This window comes from Armigeres subalbatus, chromosome 1 (assembly GCF_024139115.2).
Source record: "Armigeres subalbatus isolate Guangzhou_Male chromosome 1, GZ_Asu_2, whole genome shotgun sequence".
Taxonomy (NCBI): Eukaryota; Metazoa; Arthropoda; class Insecta; order Diptera; family Culicidae; genus Armigeres; species Armigeres subalbatus.
Genome location: NC_085139.1, coordinates 42,989,115 through 43,014,233, shown reverse-complemented (window position 1 = coordinate 43,014,233; position 25,119 = coordinate 42,989,115). Strand labels below are relative to the sequence as shown.

General features: G+C 43.3%; 1 protein-coding gene across 3 annotated transcripts in view; it reads left to right on the top strand.

Annotated features, from left to right (window-relative positions):
- LOC134224884 (tensin-2) overlaps positions 1–25,119 on the top strand; it is a 367,057-nt gene that overhangs the window by 142,045 nt on the left and 199,893 nt on the right. For 2 of the 3 annotated variants that reach the window (XM_062704526.1, XM_062704542.1), the window contains exons 2-3: positions 323–1,023; positions 11,344–11,412. In XM_062704526.1, the coding sequence (XP_062560510.1) occupies positions 907–1,023; positions 11,344–11,412 (186 nt within the window). In that variant the 5' untranslated portion in view covers positions 323–906. The remainder of the gene's footprint in view (positions 1–322; positions 1,024–11,343; positions 11,413–25,119) is intronic. The other variant, XM_062704535.1, reaches the window with a different exon arrangement.

The following is a 25,119-nucleotide window of genomic DNA, read 5'->3' as shown; positions in this document are numbered from 1 at the left end:
CGTGTTTAAAAGATTCCGTCTCGCGACGAGATTTGGTTCTTTTTTATCTATTTTGCATATCTACACGACATGTGTACGACATCTCTTTCGATTTTGATAAAAACTGCGGCGAAGCAAAAACAAGAGATGATGATGGCGGCAAACAGCAAACAACGCAATAAAACACCATGTGGAAATCACGCTGTATATAATAATGCGCTTATGAACATGTGCTTCTTGTTAGAAAGATGCAAAATACGCGACGAAATGTTGTCGAAAACATGAATCCTATATCGGTATTTGTAAGCACTAGTTTTACTGACGCTTTTTTTTTGTTTAATAGTTTTTCTTATGTGAACTTGACTTTAGAAAACTTTTGGCGTTAGTGCAAGCATTCTATAAAGAAAGCTACAAGTTTTTGTGCCTTAAATGTGATAAATGAAAGAAATGATGTGCAGAAAAAAAAACTACCCAAATAGTGATACTGAAATGATTGAGTCTAAACAACAAGTGAAATTGAAACACGTGTTTCCACTGCCATCTGTTAGCGTTAGTAAACCTTAAATAGCTTGTGAACATCAACATTGCATCATTTCCACCTTTATGGAATGCAAGCAATAAACCATCAATAACGGAAACACCAACATTGCCCCGTGGAATGCCGCAACACACGACGTATCATAAACATATATAGTTCCGTGGAATACAATTCGCTACGACAGCAGCAACGCCCTCTTATCGCGTTGCTGAGCCGCCGATTGTAACTAACCTAGCACCATCGAATACGGGTGACGACCGTACATTTGTTGTAAATATATCAAACCTACGTAGTGAGACAATCGCTAACCGTCCAATGAGTCCTGCCGCCGCCGCCGCCACCGTCGTCGTCATCGATTGCAGCAACAGAGGCTCTCTCCGGTGGCAAAAATGTACGATGATCACTACGACGAGGCTAGCGATCCCAATGCACCCCGTTGCTCGATAACGACGTTCCTCCATCGGATTGCTTTCACCGTGCTTCATGCGTCATTGTTCCTAGAGAATGTATGAGATGGCGCCTTATCCGGCTTTGGTTTTGTTTGGATTTTTACGGTAGTTGTAGTGCTGCATGATGTTTGTTGGCGATGATTTTAATTAGTGTATCGTATGACAACGCATGGCGATCTGTCCTGTCGCTTGTGAATTCTAAATTGGATTATCAACAATTATTACGATAATAATTCAAAACATTGCACTCATTGATAAATTTGAATGTTTTTTGCTTTACAGAACACATATTTTTTTTGTAAAAAGTTTCATTTACAAGTACTGGCAATGTATTCCACACAGGTGGAACAATTCCCCCTCGTTGCTTTGTATCTGATTCTTCTCAACTGCAACGCTAGTAAATTAAGTTCTACTTTATGCATTCGTATTCACTGTGGCTACCATGATTGCTATTTTTTTAAATAAGGAGATTCCAACCAAGCCACTTTCAATCAGAATTACTTCAGAGATTCGGTCAGAATCCCTTTGGGGATTCCAGAATCAGAATCCCCTCAAGGATACGGACTGAATCCCTTCGGGGGTTCGAACAGAATCCCTTCGGGGATTCGGACTGAATCCCTTCGGGGATTCGGACTGAATCCCTTCGGGGATTCGGACTGAATCCCTTCGGGGATTCGGACTGAATCCCTTCGAGATTCGAACAGAATCCTTCGGGATTCGAACAGAATCCTTCGGGGATTCGGACAGAATCCTTCGGGGATTCGGACAGAATCCCTTCGGGGATTCGGACAGAACTCCTCTGGGGATTCGGACAGAATCCTCTGGGGATTCGGACAGAATCCCTTCGGGATTCGGACAGAATCCTTCGGGGATCGGACAGGATCCCTTCGGAGATTCGGACAGAATCCTTCTGGGATTCGGACAGGATCCCTTCTGGGATTCGGACAGAATCCCTCCGGGGATTCGGACAGAATCCCTTCGGGGGGTCGGACAGAGTGCCTTCGGGGATTCGGGCAGAATCCCTTCGGGGATTCGGTCAGAATCCGTTCAGGGAGTCGAACAGAATCCTTCGGGGATTCGGACAGAATCCCTTCGGGGATTCGGACAGAATCCCTCGGGGATCTCGGACAGAATCCTTCGGGGATCTGGACAGAATCCGTTCAGGAGTCGAACAGAATCCCTTCGGGGATCTGGACAGAATCGCTTCGGGATTCGGACAGAATCCTTCGGAGATTCGGACAGAATCCCTTCGGGGATTCGGACAGAATCCCTTCGGGGATTCGGACAGAATCCCTTCGGGGATTCGGACAGAATCCCTTCGGGGATTCGGACAGAATCCCTTCGGGGATTCGGACAGAATCCCTTCGGGGATTCGAACAGAATCCCTTCGGAGATTCGAACAGAATCCCTTCGGGGATTCGGACAGAATCCCTTCGGGGATTCGGACAGCATCCCTTCGGGGATTCGGACAGAATCCCTTCGGGGATTCGGACAGAATCCCTTCGGGGATTCGGACAGAATCCCTTCGGGGATTCGGACAGAATCCCTTCGGGGATTCGGACAGAATCCGTTCAGGGAGTCGAACAGAATCCCTTCGGGGATTCGGACAGAATCCCTTCGGGGATTCGGACAGAATCCGTTCAGGGAGTCGAACAGAATCGCTTCGGGGATTCGGACAGAATCGCTTCGGGGATTCGGACAGAATCCCTTCGGGGATTCGGACAGAATCCCTTCGGGGATTCGGACAGAATCCCTTCGGGGATTCGAACAGAATCCCTTCGGGGATTCGAACAGAATCCCTTCAGATCTGGACAGAATCCCTTCGGGGATTCGGACAGAACCTTCGGGGATTCGGACAGAATCCCTTCGGGGATTCGGACAGAATCCTCTGGGGATTCGGACAGAATCCTTCGGGGATTCGGACAGAATCCTTCAGATCTGACAGAATCCCTTCGGGATTCGAACAGAACCTTCGGAGATCTGAACAGAATCCTCGGGGATTCGGACAGAATCCTTCAGGGATTCGGACAGCATCCCTTCGGGGATTCGGACAGAATCCTTCAGATTCGGACAGAATCCTTCGGGGATTCGGACAGAATCCCTTCGGGGATTCGGACAGAATCCCTTCGGGGATTCGGACAGAATCCCTTCGAGGATTCGGACAGAATCCGTTCAGGGAGTCGAACAGAATCCCTTCGGGGATTCGGACAGAATCCCTTCGGGGATTCGGACAGAATCCGTTCAGGGAGTCGAACAGAATCGCTTCGGGGATTCGGACAGAATCCCTTCGGGGATTCGGACAGAATCCCTTCGGGGATTCGGACAGAATCCCTTCGGGGATTCGGACAGAATCCCTTCGGGGATTCGGACAGAATCCCTTCGGGGATTCGGACAGAATCCTTAGGAGATCTGGACAGAACCTTCGGGGTTCGAACAGAATCCTTTGGGGATTCGAACAGAACCTTCGGAGATCTGAACAGAATCCTCTGGGATCTGAACAGAACCTCTGGGGATTCGGACAGAATCCTTCAGATTCGACAGAATCTCGGGGATCTGGACAGAATCCCTTCGGGATTCGGACAGAATCCTTCGGGGATCTGGACAGAACCTTCTGGGAGTTCGGACAGAACTCTTCGGGGATTCGGACAGAACCTTCGGGGATTCGGACAGAATCCCTTCGGGGATTCGGACAGAATCCCTTCGGGATTCGGACAGAATCCCTTCGGGGATTCGGACAGAATCCTTCGGGGATCTGGACAGAATCCCTTCGGGATCTGGACAGAACTCTTCGGGGATTCGGACAGAATCCCTTCGGGGATTCGGACAGAATCCTCTTCGGGATTCGGACAGAACCTTCGGGGATCTGGACAGAATCCCTTCGGGATTCGGACAGAACCTTCGGGGATTCGGACAGAATCCCTTCGATTCGGACAGAATCCTCTGGGATCTGGACAGAATCCTCTGGGATCTGGACAGAACTCTTCGGGGATTCGGACAGAATCCCCTCGGGGATTCGGACAGAATCACCTCGGGGATTCGGACTGAATCCCTTCGGGGATCTGGACAGAATCCCTTCGGGGATCTGGACAGAATCCCTTCAGGATTCGGACTGAATCCCTTCGGGGATTCGGACAGAATCCCTCCTGGGATTCGGACAGAATCCCTCCTGGGATTCGGACAGAATCCCTCCTGGGATTCGGACAGAATCCCTCCTGGGATTCGGACAGAATCCCTCCTGGGATTCGGACAGAATCCCTCCTGGGATTCGGACAGAATCCCTCCTGGGATTCGGACAGAATCCCTCGGGGATTCGGACAGAACTCCTTCGATCTGGACAGAATCCTTCGGGGATTCGGACAGAATCCTTCGGGGATTCGGACAGAATCCTCTGGGGATCTGGACAGAACCTCTGGGATTCGGACAGAATCTTCGGGGATTCGGACAGAATCCTTCGGACAGTCTGGACAGAATCCCTTCGGGGATTCGGACAGAATCCCTTCGGGGATTCGGACAGAATCCCTTCTCGGGGATTCGGACAGAATCCCTTCTCGGGGATTCGGACAGAATCCCTTCTCGGGGATTCGGACAGAATCCCTTCTCGGGGATTCGGACAGAATCCCTTCTCGGGGATTCGGACAGAATCCCTTCTCGGGGATTCGGACAGAATCCCTTCTCGGGGATTCGGACAGAATCCCTTCTGGGATTCGGACAGAACCTTCGGGGATTCCGACAGAATCCCGTCTCGGGGATTCGGACAGAATCCCTTCTCGGGGATTCGGACAGAATCCCTTCTCGGGGATTCGGACAGAATCCCTTCTCGGGGATTCGGACAGAATCCCTTCTCGGGGATTCGGACAGAATCCCTTCGGGATTCGGACAGAATCCCTTCGGGGATTCGGACAGAATCCCTTCGGGGATTCGGACAGAATCCCTTCGGGGATTCGGACAGAATCCCTTCGGGGATTCGGACAGAATCCCTTCGGGGATTCGGACAGAATCCCTTCGGGGATTCGGACAGAATCCGTTCAGGGAGTCGAACAGAATCCCTTCGGGGAATCGGACACAATCCCTTTGGGGATTCGAACAGAATCCCTTCGGAGATTCGAACAGAATCCCTTTGGGGATTCGAACAGAATCCCTTCGGAGATTCGAACAGAATCCCTTCGGGGATTCGAACAGAATCCCTTCGGGGATTCGGACAGAATCCCTTCGGGGATTCGGACAGAATCCCTTCGGGGATTCGGACAGAATCCCTTCGGGGATTCGGACAGAATCCCTTCGGGGATTCGGACAGAATCCCTTCGGGGATTCGGACAGAATCCCTTCGGGGATTCGGACAGAATCCCTTCGGGGATTCGGACAGAATCCCTTCGGGGATTCGGACAGGATCCCTTCGGGGATTCGGACAGAATCCCTTCGGGGATTCGGACAGAATCCCTTCGGGGATTCGGACAGAATCCCTTCGGGGATTCGGACAGAATCCCTTCGGGGATTCGGACAGAATCCGTTCAGGGAGTCGAACAGAATCCCTTCGGGGATTCGGACAGAATCGCTTCGGGGATTCGGACAGAATCCGTTCAGGGAGTCGAGCAGATTCCTTTCGGGGATTCGGACAGAATCGCTTCGGGGATTCGGACAGAATACACCTTCGGGATTCGGACAGAATACACCTTCGGGATTCGGACAGAATACACCTTCGGGATTCGGACAGAATACACCTTCGGGATTCGGACAGAATCCTCTCGGGATCTGGACAAAATCCCTTCGGGGATTCGGATAGAATCCCTTCAGATTCGGACAGAACCTTCAGGGATTCGGACAGAATCCTTCGGGGATCGGACAGAATCCTTCAGATCTCGGACAGAATCCTTCGGGGATTCGGACAGAATCCCTTCGGGGATTCGGACAGAATCCCTTCGGGGATTCGGACAGAATCCTTCGGGGATTCGGACAGAATCCTTCGGGATTCGGACAGAATCCCTTCGGGGATTCGGACAGAATCCTTCGGGGATTCGGACAGAATCCCTTCGGGGATTCGGACAGAATCCCTTCGGGGATTCGGACAGAATCCCTTCGGGATTCGGACAGAATCCTTCGGGATTCGGACTGAATCCCTTCGGGGATTCGGACTTAATCCCTTCGGGGATTCGGACTTAATCCCTTCGGGGATTCGGACTGAATCCCTTCTCGGGGATTCGGACAGAATCCCTTCGGGGATTCGGACAGAATCCCTTCGGGGATTCGGACAGAATCCCTTCGGGGATTCGGACTGAATCCCTTCGGGGATTCGAACTGAATCCCTTCGGGGATTCGGACAGAATACCTTCGGGGATTCGGACAGAATCCCTTCGGGGATTCGGACAGAATCCCTTCGGGGATTCGGACAGAATCCCTTCGGGGATTCGGACTAAATCCCTTTGGGGATTCGGACAGAATCCCTTCGGGATTCGGACAGAATCCTTCGGGGATTCGGACAGAATCCCTTCGATTCGGACAGAATCCTTCGGGGATCTGGACAGAATCCTTCGGGGATTCGGACAGAATCCCTTCGGGGATTCGGACAGAATCCTTCAGATTCGGACAGAATCCTTCGGGATTCGGACAGAATCCCTTCGGGATTCGGACAGAATCCTTCAGAGATTCGGACAGAATCCTTCGGGGATTCGGACAGAATCCCTTCGAGATTCGGACAGAATCCTTCGGGATTCGGACAGAATCCCTTCGGGATTCGGACAGAATCCTTCGGGGATCGGACAGAATCCTTCGGGGATTCGGACAGAATCCCTTCGGGGATTCGGACAGAATCCCTTCGGGGATTCGGACAGAATCCCTTCGGGGATTCGGACAGAATCCCTTCGGGGATTCGGACAGAATCCCTTCGGGGATTCGGACAGAATCCCTTCGGGGATTCGGACAGAATCCCTTCGGGGATTCGGACAGAATCCCTTCGGGGATTCGGACAGAATCCCTTCGGGGATTCGGACAGAATCCCTTCGGGGATTCGGACAGAATCCCTTCGGGGATTCGGACAGAATCACTTCCGAAATTCCCTCAGAATCCCTTCCGAAATTCCCTCAGAATCCCTTTTAAAATTTTGTCAAAACCTTTTCGGGGATCCGGTCAGAATCCCTTCGTGGATTCGGTCAGAATCCTTTCGGGGATCCGGTCAGAACCTTTTCGGAAATTCGGTAAAAATCCCTTCCGAAATTCGGTCAGAATCCCTTCCGAAATTCGTTCAGAATCCCTTCGGAAATTCGGTCAGAATCCTTTCCGAAATTAGGTCAGAATCCCTTCCGAAATTCTGTCAGAATCCCTTCTGAACTTCGGTCTGCACCCCTTCCGAAATTCGGTCAGAATCACTTCTGATATTCGGTCAACACCCCTTCAGGGATTCGGTCAAAATCCCTTCGGAGATTCGATCAGAATCCCTTCGGGGATTCGGTCAGAATCCCTTCTCGGGGATTCGGTCAGAATCTTTTCGGGGATTCGGTAAGAATCCCTTCCGAAATTTGGTCAGAATCCTTTCCGAAATTCGGTCAGAATCCCTTCCGAAATTCGGTCAGATTCCCTTCCTAAATTCGGTCAGAATCCCTTCGGGGATTCGGTCAGAATCCTTTCGGATATTTCGGGGTTTCGGTCAGAATTTTTTCCGGAGTTCGGTTAGAATCCCTTCCGAAATTCGTTCAGAATCCCCTCCGAAATTCGGTCAGAATCCCTTCCGAAATTCGGTCAGAATCCCTTCCGAAATTCGGTCAGAATCCCTTCTGAAATTCGGTCAGAATCCCTTCCAAAATTCTGTCAGAACCCCTTCGGGGATTCAGTCAGAATCCCTTCGAAGATTCAGTCAGAATCCCTTCGAAGATTCGGTCAGAATCTTTTCGGGAATTCGTTTAGAATCCTTTCCGAAATTCGGTCAGAATCCCTATCGTAATTCGGTCCTAAATTCTGTCAGAACTTTCGGGGATTCGGTCAGAATCCCTTCGGGGATTCGGTCAGAATCCCTTCGGGGATTCGGTCAGAATCCCTTCGGGGATTCGGTCAGAATCCCTTCGGGGATTCGGTCAGAATCTTTTCGGGAATTCGGTAAAAATCCTTTCCGAAATTCGGTTAGAATCCCTTACAAAATTCGGTCAGAATCCCTTCGGGGATTCAAATAGAATCCCTTCGAGGATGCGATAAGAATCTCTTCGGGAACGGAAATCTCGCATAATATAAATTGATCAATTAATAAATAAATATCAGCAAACAATTACAAAATTTTCCACAAATTTTGTTTCCGCCGAAAATCAAAAACAATAAAGATTAACAAAAAAATAAAACTTTTTATCAACAAAATATTGAAAAGTAATTAACCTTCTGATGCCCAAAACCGCCTTCCGACGGGGCATTTTGATAGTTTTTTTTTGTAATTTTCATTTGATCAGATTTCGAAAAGTGTTTGGTATTGATCAATAATATAAACCTCAATGCATGTTTGAATGTGGTTTAAAGTCAATTTTCAAAATACTACACAGTTATAAAAAATATTGGAAATTTAGTAATATTTTGTCCCTCCGTGTTTTCGGTCGTATGCCTTTGAAGAGTGAAATATTAGTAGTTTAGTATTTTTATATTTTACTAACCTTATTCAATAGAAGGTTGTAGTGGTGAATTTTACACTCTAAAATATTTATCCAACTCGTTACACAGAAAATAAAAAAATAACTCTGAAAATTTAAAAATTGTCGTCATTGGAAAGGAAAGTCATCATTGGAAAGGAATTTTCAAACTCTAAATATGTTGAAAAAAACAAAAAAGATTATTAAATTCAAGAAATTATTCGATTGGATGAAAAATTTGAAAAACAAAATTCTAAAAAATCAAAGTGTGAAAATGATAAAATCGCGAATTAACCGAACTGTGTTTAGATCGATTTTAGAAAGCAAAATAGTGATTTTGAGTGAAAACAAAAATTTGGCTTGTAGAGGGTTAAACTAAACATTGTTCCATGGATGACCCCTTCATTAAAAGCGTTTAAAGTTCATGGAAAATTTTATCAGATTCATTTTATTTTTTAAAGGAAATTTTCTTATTTATTATTGCTCTTTATTGAAAATTGTTTTGTGGAAAATTTTGTAATTGTTCGTTGATTTATTTATGGAAATTATGTTTTTTTTTTTCATGGAACATTTTGATTTTTTTTTATGGAAACTTCTTTTGTTTAAATTGCATTTTTGGCTTTTAAAAGTGCTAATCTATTTTTGTTTTGTGGAAAATTCAAAACTGTTTATAGTACTTACGCACTATCAGTGGAAGTTTTATATTTATTTATAGCTCATACCCTGACCGGATTTCTTTATTGGCAATTTCCTATTGTTTCGAATTCTTCATGAAAATTTTAATTTGCTGCGCTACAGAAACGCGAACGGAATCCTTGTAGAAATAGAATCCTAAAAAAATTCTTTGGAGAGTTCAAAAGATTTTCTCCCAAAATTATAAAGAATGCCCTTTGTGGATTCCATAGAATTGATTGATAGAAATATAAAGTCATTATCTTTTCAGAAAAGAGTTCCGCTGATAAAATTCGATTTCGAGTTGTTAGAGAATTTACATTTACTTTAAAATGACTATAGAATTCCTTTTCTTTACTTTAATAAGCATTCAATTTCATAAACACATTTTCTGACATTGAGGCAAAGCATTATTTGATCATGGGTAAGAACAATTGTAGACAGACAATGGATGCTAATAGGATTACAAGAACTGAATTATATTTGCAATTTAACGGTTCAATATCATTGCAATAAACCGAAAGGGTAAAACAGTAGTAATATCCCAAAAAGAACCATTAAACAGCGGGACATAAAGATCGATTTCGATAAGTCCGGCTGAATGGCGAGCTTATGACCAACGACAAAATTGCAGTTTCGTGTCGCAACAACTGCCGGACGAATAAAGAAAATAAACTCGATATTATCTCATACCCATCAACACGTGATTTGCATAAGCTTAATGAAACGGTTTACGATCCTTTTTTATTCTTTTTTCAAAAGTCGTGACTTAAATCCGATATCTGGCGCGAAATAAATACATGAATTTGTGTGGTGGACAGGGGAAAAAAATTCCCGCACCATTAAATGCACCTCCAGCGATCATAAAGTTTATGAAAAATCGGATTCCGAACCGAAATTAACCCGCTTCGAAGTGAGTCCTTCGCGTTATACTGTCATTTGCGTTTCAAGAAGCCGCCGACTGGCGGCAGAAGGTGCACTTTTTCATCAGATTTATTACCACAAATGAACCACTCGAAGTGGTTCCGATCGATGCATCGCGATGTGCATATTATGCATCTTTATCGCCACCAGCATAATAATTTGGCGCTGATTTTGCATAAATTATTATTCTTGGGGGTGCTATTGTTTCCCATTCGGCATATAGGGCGGCGGCTTTTGGTTAGTCATCAATTGCCCAAAATGCCGACAAGTTCTGATTTACGGTTGTCTTGTAATTTATTTATTATTGTTGCTTTTCTCGCTCGAATGGCATGATCCAAAAAATTGAATTTTCGTAAAAAGGCTTTCCATTATTGTCTGTCCGTGTGTAAGTAGGTACACATAGGCATTCGCGTTTGATGATAAAATGGGTATGGGGAAAAAATGGACTACGAGGTTTAGAAGGTAGGCCAAACAGGATTTATTCTATTGGTTTAGATATTTTTCTATGCAAAAACAGGAATACTTCTATCCTTTATGATCCAACAGTGGTTGCAGACCGGATTTAGTTATGTAAATCTATAGATAAATTGAACATATGAAACCATTTTACGATACCTTTGCAAAAATCGATTGTAATTTAAAACTAATAACCGTTCCCGGCAAACCCTTAGGTGTTGCAATTTGCATTGGCACGTCTCTATTTATGGTCTACAAACCATTAAACACTGTACTAAATTATCGCACTTTATCCACATCGATTTATGCTCGCTTTAACGATTACCTGCACTAGCACTGTTTGTTTACCTTTCCGTTCCCTCGCATTCCATTTTATCCCTCGGCAATTGCAAATTTTACGGCCAATAAAGCCATCCTCGATTGTCCGCCTCGGCTTCGACGACGACATCGACCCGCATGTCCCGGAATGTATGTTCCGCTGTTATCGTTCTGCTTATTTTTTTTTATCCTCACGCAACAGCAGCATATTTAGAGATGTTAGCTTTGGATTGGCTCATTTTCTGGTTGTTGGTTGCCGTTGTTTTTTTTTTTTGCAAACTCTTACAATACATATTTTATGTGTCAACTCGCACAGTCATGTACACGGCATAGCTTTTTTTTATAGCCAGTCAATTTGCATACATATTCATCTTTGTTCTTCTCGTTTCTTTTTTTTTTTCGCTTGCAGAAAAATGCCCACGAAGATGAACAACAGCAACTACAGCAGCAACAGATTATCAACAGCAAGTACAACTCGGTAAGTGCGAGAAAGATGATCTTCTCTAGCATTAACAACAGGATTATCGTTGTTTTCTTGTTTAGGAATTTGGTTTATCGGCAGAGCTCGGTGTCACGCACAAAATGTTTATGGTTACCGAGCAAGAGTCGTAAAACTAGCTCATGAAACTATGAATGAACGACTCGGCTATGGCAGCTTAAAATTAACAAACGTGAATTCTAGCTCTGCGGTTGAATACTGCAGAGTTTCTTGCCTTGCGCGCTTGCGATCGGACACCCAGATTAGGGTTGATGACCGTGGGAACGGGGAATTGCGCTTGTGAGTTATGTCCCATGAGAGACAGTGTGACTGGCGGGATCAACTGAAGATAATCTACGGATTATCTCATTGTCTATGGGACGGCACTGATACATCATCTTCGTTGCGGGCTAGCACTAGTCAACTGAATCAAATGAACTCTCTCTGATGGGTTAATGGTCCGTTTCATCTATAGTGCTTTCCATTGGGATGTCATAATCTTGTTCTAGAGCTTATATAATAATGTATCGGCTTTTAAAAATATTACATAGCTTCAGTCTAAATTTTAACAATTGAAACTGAGTTTCATCGGACCATAATCGAAAAATCAATAACCTGCTTTGGTAGATGCATGGCAGATGGTTGTTGCCTACTATTATGTATTACACGCCTCCCGGAATCCAAAACTAATTTCACTCGCGTTTTCGAAGGCACCCACTCGATATGAACGCATAACTGCCATTTTTTATTATTTCACATATGAACATAATAAAAATGACAGTTGTGTGTTTAGACCTTCCTTAGTTGTGCGGTAAGATGCGCGGCTACAAAACAAGTCCATGCTGAAGGTGGCTGGGTTTGATTCCCGGTTGGGTCTAGAAAAAATTCGGGTTGCAAATTTTCTCGACTTCCCTGGGCATAAAAGTATCATCGTGTTAGGCCTCATGATAAATGCAAAAATGGTAACTTGATTTGGAAACCTTGCAGTTAATAACTGTGGAAGGCTTGTCCTTAAGGATAATAAAGTGGTCATTGACAATATACTGCTGCTAACCGCAAGTCGAACACATTAAAACTCGAATTTTGATGCCAATCTACTCAACATTCTTGGTTACCCGGCTACTGTGAATCTGGAAAAGGTGACTGGTTTCACTTCCAATAATTTAGTTTTGTTGACATTGATGTCTAAACCTGCCGATGAGGAGTCTTCGGCGAGATCATCTTCTTCTTCGATGGCTCTTCATTCCAACTGGAACGTGGCCTGCTTTTCAAGTTAGTATTCTATTACCACTTTCTCAGTTATTAATTGAAAGCTTTTCTATACCCGCCATTGTATGAGTATGTAATCTTGATGGGCAAGTACAATGGATACACTATGCCCAGGGTGTCGAAAAAGTTTTCAAGCAGAAAACATCCTAAACCGGAACGATAATCGAACTCGCAATCTCCCGATTGGCAATCCTACGCCTTTACTCACAAGGCTACTGGAGACTCCTGCATTTCACGTTCCATTTTTTTCTGACAGTGGAGTCACTCTAATGTGAATTAGATTCGATCAATATATGTGTATGCAATGGACAGACCTATAACATAAACAAGTCTAACTCTGTTCCTTACACTTCTTCTTCTTATTGGCATTACAGCATTCAGCACTTCCACAGTTATTAACCGCAAGGATTCTAAGCCAAGTTACCATTACTGCATTCGTATATGAAGCTAACTCGATGATACTTTTATGCCCAGGGAAGTCGAGACAATTTCCAAACCAATAATTCCCTAGACCGGCACCGGGAATCGAACCCAGCCACCCTCAGCATGGTCTTGCTTTATAGCCGCACATCTTACCGCTAGGCTAAGAAAGGCGCCTCACGCACATGACAGATCATAGCAGCCATTGATGATCTGAATAAACGATTCACGAATAAACGATGCACATTCGCCAGTCCTACGCTTCAGATCGTGATGCCAATTGGTAACACTGGACTAGAGATGTCGCAAATTAATCGATTACTTCGATTAATCGATTCATCGTTGTGATAATCGATTAATTTTGAATCGATTATTACCCAACGATTAATCGATTCAATAATCGAGATGAATCGTGAGTAATCGATTAATCAGAATTTTACGACATCATAAGTAGAGATGTCGCAAATTAATCGATTACTTCGATTAATCGATTCATCGTTGTGATAATTGATTAATTTTGAATCGATTATTACCAAACGATTAATCGATTCAATAATCGAGACGAATCGAGAGTAATCGATTAGTTACTAATCGATTAATCAGGATTTTACGACATCATAAGGATGACGAAATTTAATTGATTACCTCGATTAATCGATTCATCGTTGTGATAATCGATTAATTTTGAATCGATTACTATCCAACGATTAATCGATTCAATAATCGACAAGGATCGAGAGTAATCGATTAGTTACTAATCGATTAATCGGAATTTTACGACATCTCTAATCATAAGGATGTCGAAAATTAATTGATTATTTCGATTAATCGATTCATCGTTGTGATAATCGATTAATTTTTAATCGATTACTATACAATGATTAATCGATTCAATAATCGACAAGAATCAAGAGTAATCGATTAGTAACTAATCGATTAATCGGGATTTTACGACATCTCTACACTGGACGACACAATCGGAAAAAAAGTGTGTTCGTGATGATCATGTGTTGCATTTGTAGTTTTTGACCTCTAAAATCAACTGGTTACTGGAGTTTGTTGTTTGATTGCGAAAATTGCCAAAGTAGGAAAGGGTTCGTCGTTTTATCGGCGTTGAAGTCACCCGCATGTTTGCATGATAGCATGCTCATATAAGTTAAAACAATAAGTTATTACCTACAATATTTCAATGTCCCCATGAGTGTTTTTCTAACAAAAATGGGCTTCCCATGGGAAACTATAGCCAGGGATTTTGAAAACTGCTTAGCAGCACATAAGCATAAAATCAGATGGAGACGCATGGTACATTGGTACATTTGTGCAATAATTCATTTTGTGACCAGTGTTGTGCTGAATTTATATCAAACGATAATGAATGCAATTTTCTTGTGAAAACTTTTCACGTGAAAACAGTAGGCGAGTTGCCACCGGCTCAAATTTTGTACTCAAACGCTCATAAACACATAATTTTCATTCAAACATTATTCTTTACTAATATCAGCTAATCGTCCACAGTTCCGTTATATCTTCTGTTTGACACTATGGTTTCATGGTGGTAAGGAAAACGAGTTCAAAAAATATAACGGTAAATGCTTAAAATCAAGATACGATTTTAAACGATTCTTAATCGCTAGCGAGTTTTTATCACTTGATAATTTAAAAGTAAAATCACGGGTGAGTTTCGATCATCCTCGATTTTCTGAAAATTTGATTTTTCCCATCCCTGCTTGTGACTAAACTTTTTAGGCAAATTTCATCACATCCGTTTTATAAAATAAATGAACAAGTTTCCTCAGTCTAATTTAATTAAGACGGCTAGTTTGGCATAGCCCGACGTTTCGGTCCCGTGTATTGGACCTTTTTCAAGGGATAAGCTGTCGGCCGACTCTCGTTACATACGGAATGAATGTCTTATCCCTTGAAAAATGTCCAATACACGGGACCGAAACGTCGGGCTATGCCAAACTAGCCGTCTTAATTAAATTAGACTGAGAAAGCCAACGTCAAAATATCCATTCTACCAGTCGCAATCTCCTACAATAAATGAACAAGTATGCAACCATTTGTTATACAAATTTTGTATGTTGGGAAGTACATGTTCTTGGTTAACATGTAGGACGCTACGATCAAGATCTCATTTTAATCATGATTCCAAACAGCAGGTTCCCGGGCACTTGGCCGAAAGGGCACTTGGCCGAAGCGGTCATTCGGCAGAAAGGGCCATTTGGCCGAAAGGGTATTAGGCCGAATAAGCCATTTGGTTGAATGCCACCAGGCTGAAAGTTGTTTGGCAGAATATACCATTAGGCCGAAAGTCATTTGGCCGAATGGGTCATTTGGCCGAAAGGGTCGTTTGGCCGAAAGAGTCATTAAGTTGAAAGGATCATTCGGCCGAAAGTCATTTGGCCAAAAGGGTCATTTGGCCGAAAGGGCATTTGGCCGAAGCGGTCATTCGGCCGAAAGGGCCATTTGGGCGAAAGGGTATTAGGCCGAATAAGCCATTTGGTTGAATGCCACCAGGCTGAAAGTTGTTTGGCAGAATATACCATTAGGCCGAAAGTCATTTGGTCGAAAAGGTCATTTGGCCAAAAGGGTCGTTTGGCCGAAAGAGTCATTAGGCTGAAAGGATCATTCGGCCGAAAGTCATTTCGCCGAAAGGGTCATTTGGCCGAAAGGGTCGTTTGGCCGAAAGAGTCATTAGGTTGAAAGGATCATTTGGCCGAAAGGGTCGTTTAGCCGAAAGGGCATTTGGCCGAAGGGGTCATTTGGCCGAAAGGGCCATTTGGCCGTGAGGGTTATTTGGCCGAGAGGGTCATTAGGTCGAATAAGCCATTTGGTCGAATGCCACCATGCTGAAAATTGTTTGGCTGAATATACCATTAGGCCGAAAGTCATTTGGCCGAAAGGGTCATTTGGCCGAAAGGGTCGTTTGGCCGAAAGAGTCATTAGGCTGAAAGGATCATTCGGCCGAAAATCATTTCGCCGAAAGGGTCATTTGGCCGAAAGGGTCGTTTGGCCGAAAGAGTCATTAGGTTGAAAGGATCATTTGGCCGAAAGGGTCGTTTAGCCGAAAGGGCTTTTGGCCGAAGGGGTCATTTGGCCGAAAGGGCCATTTGGCCGTGAGGGTTATTTGGCCGAGAGGGTCATTAGGTCGAATAAGCCATTTGGTCGAATGCCACCATGCTGAAAATTGTTTGGCTGAATATACCATTAGGCCGAAAGTCATTTGGCCGAAAGGGTCGTTTAGCCGAAAGGGTCATTAGGCCGCATAAGACATTTGGCCCACTAGGTCATTTGAAAAGTGAGAAATTAGTAGTAAGAAAAGAGATGTCTCAATTCTCATTACTTATTTCTTTTTTCTCACTCCTCATTTCTCACTTCTCGCTGTAAAAAGTGAGTACTGCGAAGTGGGTAGTGAGACGTCCCACTACTCATTTCGCGCTTCTAACTTTTTACAGTGAAAAGAGAAAAATGAAGAGTGGCAAGTGAGACGTCTCTCTTCTTATTACCGTGGACCCCCGATAATTTGAACGGTACCTCATTCAAATTAACGGGGTTCATTTTTAATTTGAGCTTCTGGTTACTCTATTTGCATCAGAAAAACTGGTTTCTGGCCGCTCTCTTTGCTGGTTTGTTTTGATTCTGCGTTTCGTTTCACGGTGTTTTATTTATCTTCGCTCGATTCCACGTGCTAAATGACGTTTGAACCATTTTTAATTTGAACGATGTTCAAACCAACGGGGTTCAAACTAAAAAGTGTTCAGATTAAAAGCGGTCATATTACCGGGGGTCCACGGTACTAATTTCTTACTTTTCAAACGACCTATTCGGCCCTTCCCTTTCGGCTGAACGATTATTTCGGCCAAATGACCTTTCGGAAAAACGATCTTCCGGTCAAATGTCCCTTTCGGCCAAATGGCCCTTTCGGCCAAAAGAACCTTACGGAGAAATGACCGTTTCGGCCAAATGACCCTTTCGACCAAACGTCCCTTTCGGCCAAATGACTTTCGGCCAGGTGACCCTTTCGACCAAATTACTTTCGGCCAGATGGATTTCGGCTTAATGGTTTGTTCGGCCTAGTGACATTCGGCCAAATGGGTTTCGGCTAAACGACCCTTCCCCATCTTTTTTAAATAACGTACTTCATTTTAGAGATACTGGCCTTCTAAGTGGTCGGATATGCAAGTTTTTCACAGCGTTTTATTATTTGTAAACACATATCTACAGTTATTTTTATCTCGAAATTTATAACTGACGTGGTTTCAAGATGTTCACCATGCACGGAGAGAAAAGAAAAATAATGGTGAACAATCCTGCGAAATCTCTCTGTGTAAAAAAACGGATTTTATCCTTCATTCAGCCCCATGATGGTCCAATTCCAATTACGTTTTGGCCAAATTTAGCCAGCTGCCATTATAAAGACCAGATCGTTTAGAAATGGGACACTTTCAAATGCGTGTATTTTTTTGATTTTTTGTTTGATCGAAAAACTTTCTTAGAATGGAACAAAAGTTATATTCTTACATTCCATATGAATAACTAAAACGAATCATGCATCGTTATTTCGAAGAAATTCTCGCATTTTTCTGTTGATGTCGCTTGTCAGTCGGCGCACAACTTCTTCGGCCATCATTTTGGCTAGCTGAATCCACCAATTCTTCATTCGGCCAATGTCAGTGGTGACTGCTCCCTTCATCTTCAGTTTCTGGTCAATAATCACCCAACTCTATTGTATGGAACTGAGGACAATTTGATGGATTCAACTCTTTTGGAATGATCTGGACCCCTCTATCGTTGTACCATTGTAGCACTTCCTTGCTATTTAACATAAAAAACGTGTTTTCCCAATTTTGTTGTAATCAAAAGCTACATTGAGTTGATTGACAACTTAACCATACACCTACCGCCACGCTTTCCCCCTTTTCCAAAAATATCCCTATCGTCGTCTCCTTCAGACAAAGAATGTGTGTTCCTAATTTGGTTGAAATCGGTCAATCGGCTCAAAAGTTATGCTGGAACATACATTGATTTTTATGTATAGATTTATAAGCATCACATTAATAAAAAACCTGATTCATCACACTAGCGATAATGCTGTCTTTCTTGTTCATTATAAAAAAAATTTAGCCGTAAATTGTGATCCCATAATCCGATCTGACCAATTTTCAGTATAAAAGAATAGAACAGGATACCCCGTCGAATGCAGATTGTTGCAAGCAAATCGGTCAACGCTAAGTTCCATAAAGTGTGTGTACAATAACAAGACATACAAAAAAGAAACAAAAATATAAAAATAAACTCATTATTTTCATTAATTACTAGCAGACCCGACGAACGTTGTTTCGCCTAAAATTGATATATTCTCCGATTAGTTCTCGAGTTATGCAAAAACGTATGCTTCATTTGTATGGGAGCCCCCTTTCCAGTATGGGGAGAGGTTTTGAACTACCGCAGAAACATATCTTCCCTTCCAAAACCTCCACATGCCAAATTTGGTTCCATTTGCTTGATTAATTCTCGAGATATGAAGAAATTGGTATTTCATTTGTATGGGAGCCCCCCTTTCCAAATGAGGGAGGGGTTTCGAACCATCTTAAGAACCTTCCAAGGCCCCAAAAACCTCTGCATACAAATTTTTACGCCGATCGGTTCAGTACTTTCCGAGTCTATAAGGTTCGGACAGACAGAAATTCATTTTTATGTATATAGAAGAAGAAGATGTCTCAATAATTATAAAAACTGTAGAACGTTTTTAAAATAAGTTAGAGGATAAATACAGCGATATTGATTGATTTGTCAATAAAATGAGGGTGCCCATAACCGAATATATGACAAAAGGTCGAATGGACAAAAACTCGAAAGACAAAAGGTTAAAATGATAAAAGATCGAATGGACAAAAGGTCGAAAAGACAAAGCGTCGAAAGTGACAGAAGGTCGAAAGGACAAAAGGTCGTAAGAGACAAAATGTCGATCAAGAACAAATTTATAACAAGTTTGTTGTATTCCAAAGGAACTGCATTCAACTTCAAACAGAAGTAATACAGTCATCTCATCAATCAAACTTGAAGAATGAGCAATTTTCAAAGAAGGAGTAAATACTATGAAAAATTATTATGAATATCTAGATAGTTCTGTTAGAGATAAACCAAATTGTTGATTTAAGAAATGCATAAAAATTGTATTGTGTTATATTGATTCTCTTCGTTTCATTTGTCTGTTTCGACCTTTTGTCCTTTTCGATTATTTGTCCCTTCTACCTTTTGTCTTTCGACCTTTAGCCCTTCCGATCTTTTGTCCCTAACCCCCACAATCGAACCAATAAGGGTGCCCACAACCGAATTTCGCAGCCTATTTCGCTAAAAAATCGCTTCAAAACTTTGATGATAATCGTCATTAAACCTCAAAATAGATTAAATTTTATTGTATAAATACGCATTGAAACTCACTTTTCAATTAAATCACTTTAATTTAGGACGATACAAATATTAAATTTGGGGGGGGGCGAAAATTTTTTTTTTTGATCTCAATTTCGCTAACTGCTGATATCAGACTGTCAGATTATTTAAATCCTATGATCGTCCGGCTACTTCAAAGCTGGGGGGGCTGTTTTCGTTGACACTCAACCACCTGGTCATTGTGACTTTGATGGTGAGACGCCGCAAAAAAAGCAAACGGCAGTCCTTTGAGCCCACTCAGCAGAAAAAAGCGTCACAGTACTAAAGCCTGTCCACGTTAAATTTCAGACACCCATCTCATCAGGCAATTTTTGAAAATTTTCACAAACCACTGAGACGACCAATTTACATGACTACATGACAGCTGAATCTATCTGCTTTATGTGCTGCTTTCAGATGTTTTGAACACGCTCAAATTGATAAAAATGGCGACAAATCAATTGGGCAGTACCTAAGTGTCCAAAATTGTACGTGGACAGGCTTTAATATAGCGTTTGGTGATCATTAGCCAATACTTCTGCCAATATATATGCCTCGGATGGGTGGTTTTTGAAGAACACTGGCTGAGACTTGAATACGCTGTTCGAAGTTCTCAAACCAACACTTTAGCTGTCCAAGTCAAAGAGCATCGGTCAGGAAGTCCACCCGCCCGACTCACACTCACAGGAATACATACCGTTGACGGAGTATACTTTACTTCTTTGATTCTTCACTTTCCTCACCGTTTGCTTCTCTACGCTCCTCAACCTTCCGTCGGGTTACATCTTCAATCCATTCTTTTCGCTGAGTGAGCAGCTCACCCAAGATTTCGAAAAAAAAGCATTCTTCACTGCCCTTATCTTCTACGCTGCCACCTTCCAGAACATCCACTACCCGAGTTCTAAGATCTTCAACGATAAACTGACACGATTGATCAAAGCGACGATGGATCGGGTGATGTGCGTAGTTCGAGTTTCAGGGGCATTCTCGAGTTCCTTCGAAACCCGCAGAGGGTTACGGCAAGGTGATGGTCTTTCGTGTTTGCTATTCAACATCGCTTTGGAAGGGGTAATACGAAGAGCAGGGATTAACACGAGTGGTACAATTTTCAATAAGTCCGTCCAGCTATTTGGTTTCGCCGACGACATAGATATTATGGCACGTAACTTTGAGAAGATGGAGGAAGCCTACATCAGACTGAAGAGGGAAGCTAAGCGGATCGGACTATTCATCAACACGTCGAAGACGAAGTACATGATAGGCAGAGGTTCAAGAGAAGACAATGTGAGCCACCCACCGCGAGTTTGCATCGGTGGTGACGAAATCGAGGTGGTAGAAGAATTTGTGTACTTGGGCTCACTGGTGACTGCCGAAAATGACACCAGCAGAGAAATTCGGAGACGCATAGTGGCTGGAAATCGTACGTACTTTGGACTCCGTAAGACGCTCCGATCGAATAGAGTTCGCCGCCGTACCAAACTAACAATCTACAAAACGCTAATTAGACCGGTAGTCCTCTACGGACACGAGACCTGGACGATGCTCGTGGAGGACCAACGCGCACTGGGAGTTTTCGAAAGGAAAGTGCTGCGTACCATCTATGGTGGGGTGCAGATGGCGGACGGTACGTGGAGGAGGCGAATGAACCACGAATAGCATCAGCTTCGTTCACACCGCGAAAATCGGACGACTGCGATGGGCCGGGCACGTAGCCAGAATGTCGGACAGTAACCCGGTGAAAATGGTTCTCGACAACGATCCGACGGGCACAAGAAGGCGAGGTGCGCAGCGGGCAAGGTGGATCGATCAGGTGGAAGATGACTTGCGGACCCTCCGTAGACTGCGTGGTTGGCGACGTGTAGCCATGGACCGAGCCGAATGGAGAAGACTCTTATATACCGCACAGGCCACTTCGTCCTTAGTCTGAATAAATAATAATAATAATAGGATCTTCAACGAAGGTTTTCTTCACAGCTGGATCTTGTGGTCGGTCTATTTTGATTTGTCGCCCGAGCCCCTCTTGACACCAATCAATCCGAGCAATGCGTTGTCGCCAATTAGAAGATGATAGTCAGAAGCGATTTCAGCACTGTGTTTATTACGGACTCAAGAAGGCATCGTCTCCGTTTTCAGTTGATCCATTTCTAGAGGATCTAAATACTAATCCTGCCACCTAAAAGCGGGTCTGGGAAGTAAGTCAAATGTTGCTGCCTGCAGTCATGATAAGCGGGTGAGGGAGGACTCCCCGGCCGACGACGGTAGGAAACCCGCATCAACCGGCGATATTCATTTCCTCTTCGATATTTCACGACGCCTCCTGAATGGAGCAAGGACAAATCCGTGGATGATAGATAAAGATGCGGCATGTCAATCACTCATCGATCCAGCTGATCAGCTGAAACGTTGGCTCGACAACTTACAACAACTTCTTCAAGTTTTGACAACCTCTCCTAATTCAGATATAGGGAAAGGTTGACAATTCTCCGACGGCAGCAGGCAGGATTCCGCCTCGGACGATCATGTGAGAACCATTCTGTCACGCTTTGCATCATGTTGGAGCAGGTAATTTAATTTCAAGAGTCCCTCCATTTGGAACTGATTGACTCGTGGACTCGTAAGTAAGTACAAGAGTGAGACAAGGGTGCATATATTATACCTCCATAGAGCAATCGAACGAGATGATAATACTGCTCTACTAACGCCACAGCGCTCTACCAAGTAGAGTAAACTTAATGACCTGGTCGTATGCTCCCACACATTAAACACCAACGCCACGGTAGCAGGGCAAACAGTGGAGAAGGTCGAAACCAAAGCCAGCAAACGTCGGACGGCAGACCAAGAACAACATAGAACGTGTAGATCCAATCTGTCCAGGCAATGCACCAAACCTCGAATACTCAACTCTAACGTGAAATCTGTGATGTTATACACCAGTGAGATTAGGTGCGTATTGGCAAAGATCACATGGATTTGCAAGTATTCATCACCCGATGTCTATGTTTTACAGCTCGGGCCGCGTCTGGTGGGCTCACAACTGGATCCCGAATACTGAGCCCCATCAACGATCAAATATCAACGGCAACTCCACAGTGTGAATGGGCGTAGGCCGGACACAGACAACGACGAAATCTGCAAGCAATCGCTGGAATCCGGCAGAACATCGCATGGCGGCAAACCCCTAACAGAAAAATGAACAAAGTCGATGGGAATCAGACTTGGGTTCAAGCCAAGAATGGAGATCCTTAACGTTGGCCCCATCCCAAGTAGCACACGCAACATCTTCCAAAAAGCACTTTGTTTCTAATCAGTTTCATTAAAGGCATTGGGAAAACATCAAAGCACGAAAAAGTTGCATCAAGATGTCAAAAACGTTCGAGTTGTGATCAATGTTTCATTAACATTGCAATGCAGTACGTGTTTGACATTTGGAAACAAACAACCAAAAAATACTGCACTTTATGTTGCAAACACGAAACAAAATCATCAAGTTGCATATTTTTCACCATGTAACTTCAATGCGTCTTTCAAAATTTATTTGTTTGTTTAAATTAAGTTGCAAATAAGTTGAGTGTGTCTTCATGTTAAATTTAGCATCGTTCAACGTTTTGACAACTAACATTTTTTTCCGGTGATGGTGCAATCAAGTAGCAGAAAACCCGAGTACAAAACTTCATAATCGTATGGTTTTTATGGTGAGTCAACATGCAGTCCCTTCGAAGTGTCGAATGGTGCTGTGGTAGAGTGAAGGACTATCAATCACAAGATCCATAAATCGAATCCAGTTTTATATTTTTATTTTATTTTTTTCTGCTGTAGTATTTTGCAACATTATTGCAAATTTTACTGAAATCGAAGGATGTTTCCGTAGGCTCCACCTCTTGCGCTTTTTAGATTGTAAGAGAGTTATATTTGATGGCACATACGCAAATATTGTTTCTTTCCGAAGTTGTGCTGCTTGGGATGTACCCTAAAACGTGCTCAGAACACAAGAGTGGGTGTGTGAGAATTGGATCCCACTTAATGAACGCCACATACATGGGTGCTGAGAAAGAAACCAATCCTAGTGCTGTATATCCTATGAATTGGGTAACGTTGATTAGCTAACTAATAGAGATTTATTTTAGAACTTCTTTGGAAGAATATTTTATTTTTCACAAAACAAGTGGAGCTGGGGGATGGATAAGGGGCCATCCTTAGCCGTGTGGTAAGACGCGGGGCTACAAAGCAAGACCATGCTAAGGGTGGCTAGGTTCGATTCCCGGTGCCGGTCTAGGCAATTTTCGGATTGGAAATTGTCTCGACTTCCCTGGGCATAAAAGTATCATCGTGTTAGCCTCATGATATACGAATTCAAAAATGGTAACCTGGCTTAGAAACCTCGCAGTTAATAACTGTCGAAGTGCTTAATGAACACTAAGCTGCGAGGCGGCTCTGTCCCAGTGTGGGGACGTAATGCCAATAAGAGAAGAAGAAGAAGAAGTGGAGCTGTACCTCTTAAAAAGCAAGCTTGTTTTCAATGTATCGTACCTTGGAGTAGGATAAACCAAAATCTGCAACCAGACACCTGATAAGACATCTTTTTTTTTTATCTATTGCATTTATTTGACAGGCTCAGGCGTGTATAACACTTAACGGAGCCGAGACTCTTTATGATATTTAAAAACTATATCATTATTATTAACAGTTAGTAAGGGGAAAGGGACATTGACCAAGATACTCGTGGTGACTCAAGGTTAGATTGCGTAATTTCAGGATGGACAGGGTTGTGATTTTGGTTTTGGGTTTTTTCAGCTGCTCATCCGGGTATTTGACGTCAAAAACGTTGTAGCGTAGCGTCGTGCTCCAGTTGTTGTTCGTCAGGGAGCATCTTTCGGATGGCCAGAGCTTCATGGTACACGGAACAATAAGACAAAAACAAGAAAAAAAACTTGGAAAGAAAAAACAAATGAAATAGTCAGACGAGCAAAGAAAGGCATAGATAGTCTGCATATATACCACATCGCGATCCCCCAAAACACTTATTACTTCCCTGTAGGGTTGTTTACCTCGGACCACAAGGGTATCCAATAGTTGCTCTCTGGAGGCGTCGTTTTATGATAAGACATCTTAGATCGTGTAAGGATTGGGAAGCGCCCAGGCAGCAACCGCAGTGTATGAGCCGTAATGGCCTCTTTACGACTGTACAGAAACCATCGCAGCTGATCCACGCATATTTCTTGCTTGAGTTCAACGTCCATTGCATCCTCTCTACGGGTTTATTCGAGGCCGTATCTATGGCGCTAACAAGTAGCATGGCATTTCAATAATTTTAGGAACGTGAGCATGATATGACGAGCCTATACGACGTGCTTCACCGATTCTACTTCAAACTTTACCTATCTATTCCGTATAGTCCGGAAAGTCTGTAATTCCGAACCTTCATAAAACATCCATGTTCTGACAACACATCTCTGATTTCAAAATAAAATTACATGGAAATAAGTTCCAGTATTTGTTTTATTAGGTACATATATAAAGTTTGTGCTAAGTACATTTACTGGCTAAATATGTTACAAATATTCATATTCTTTGCTTTCTTTAAAC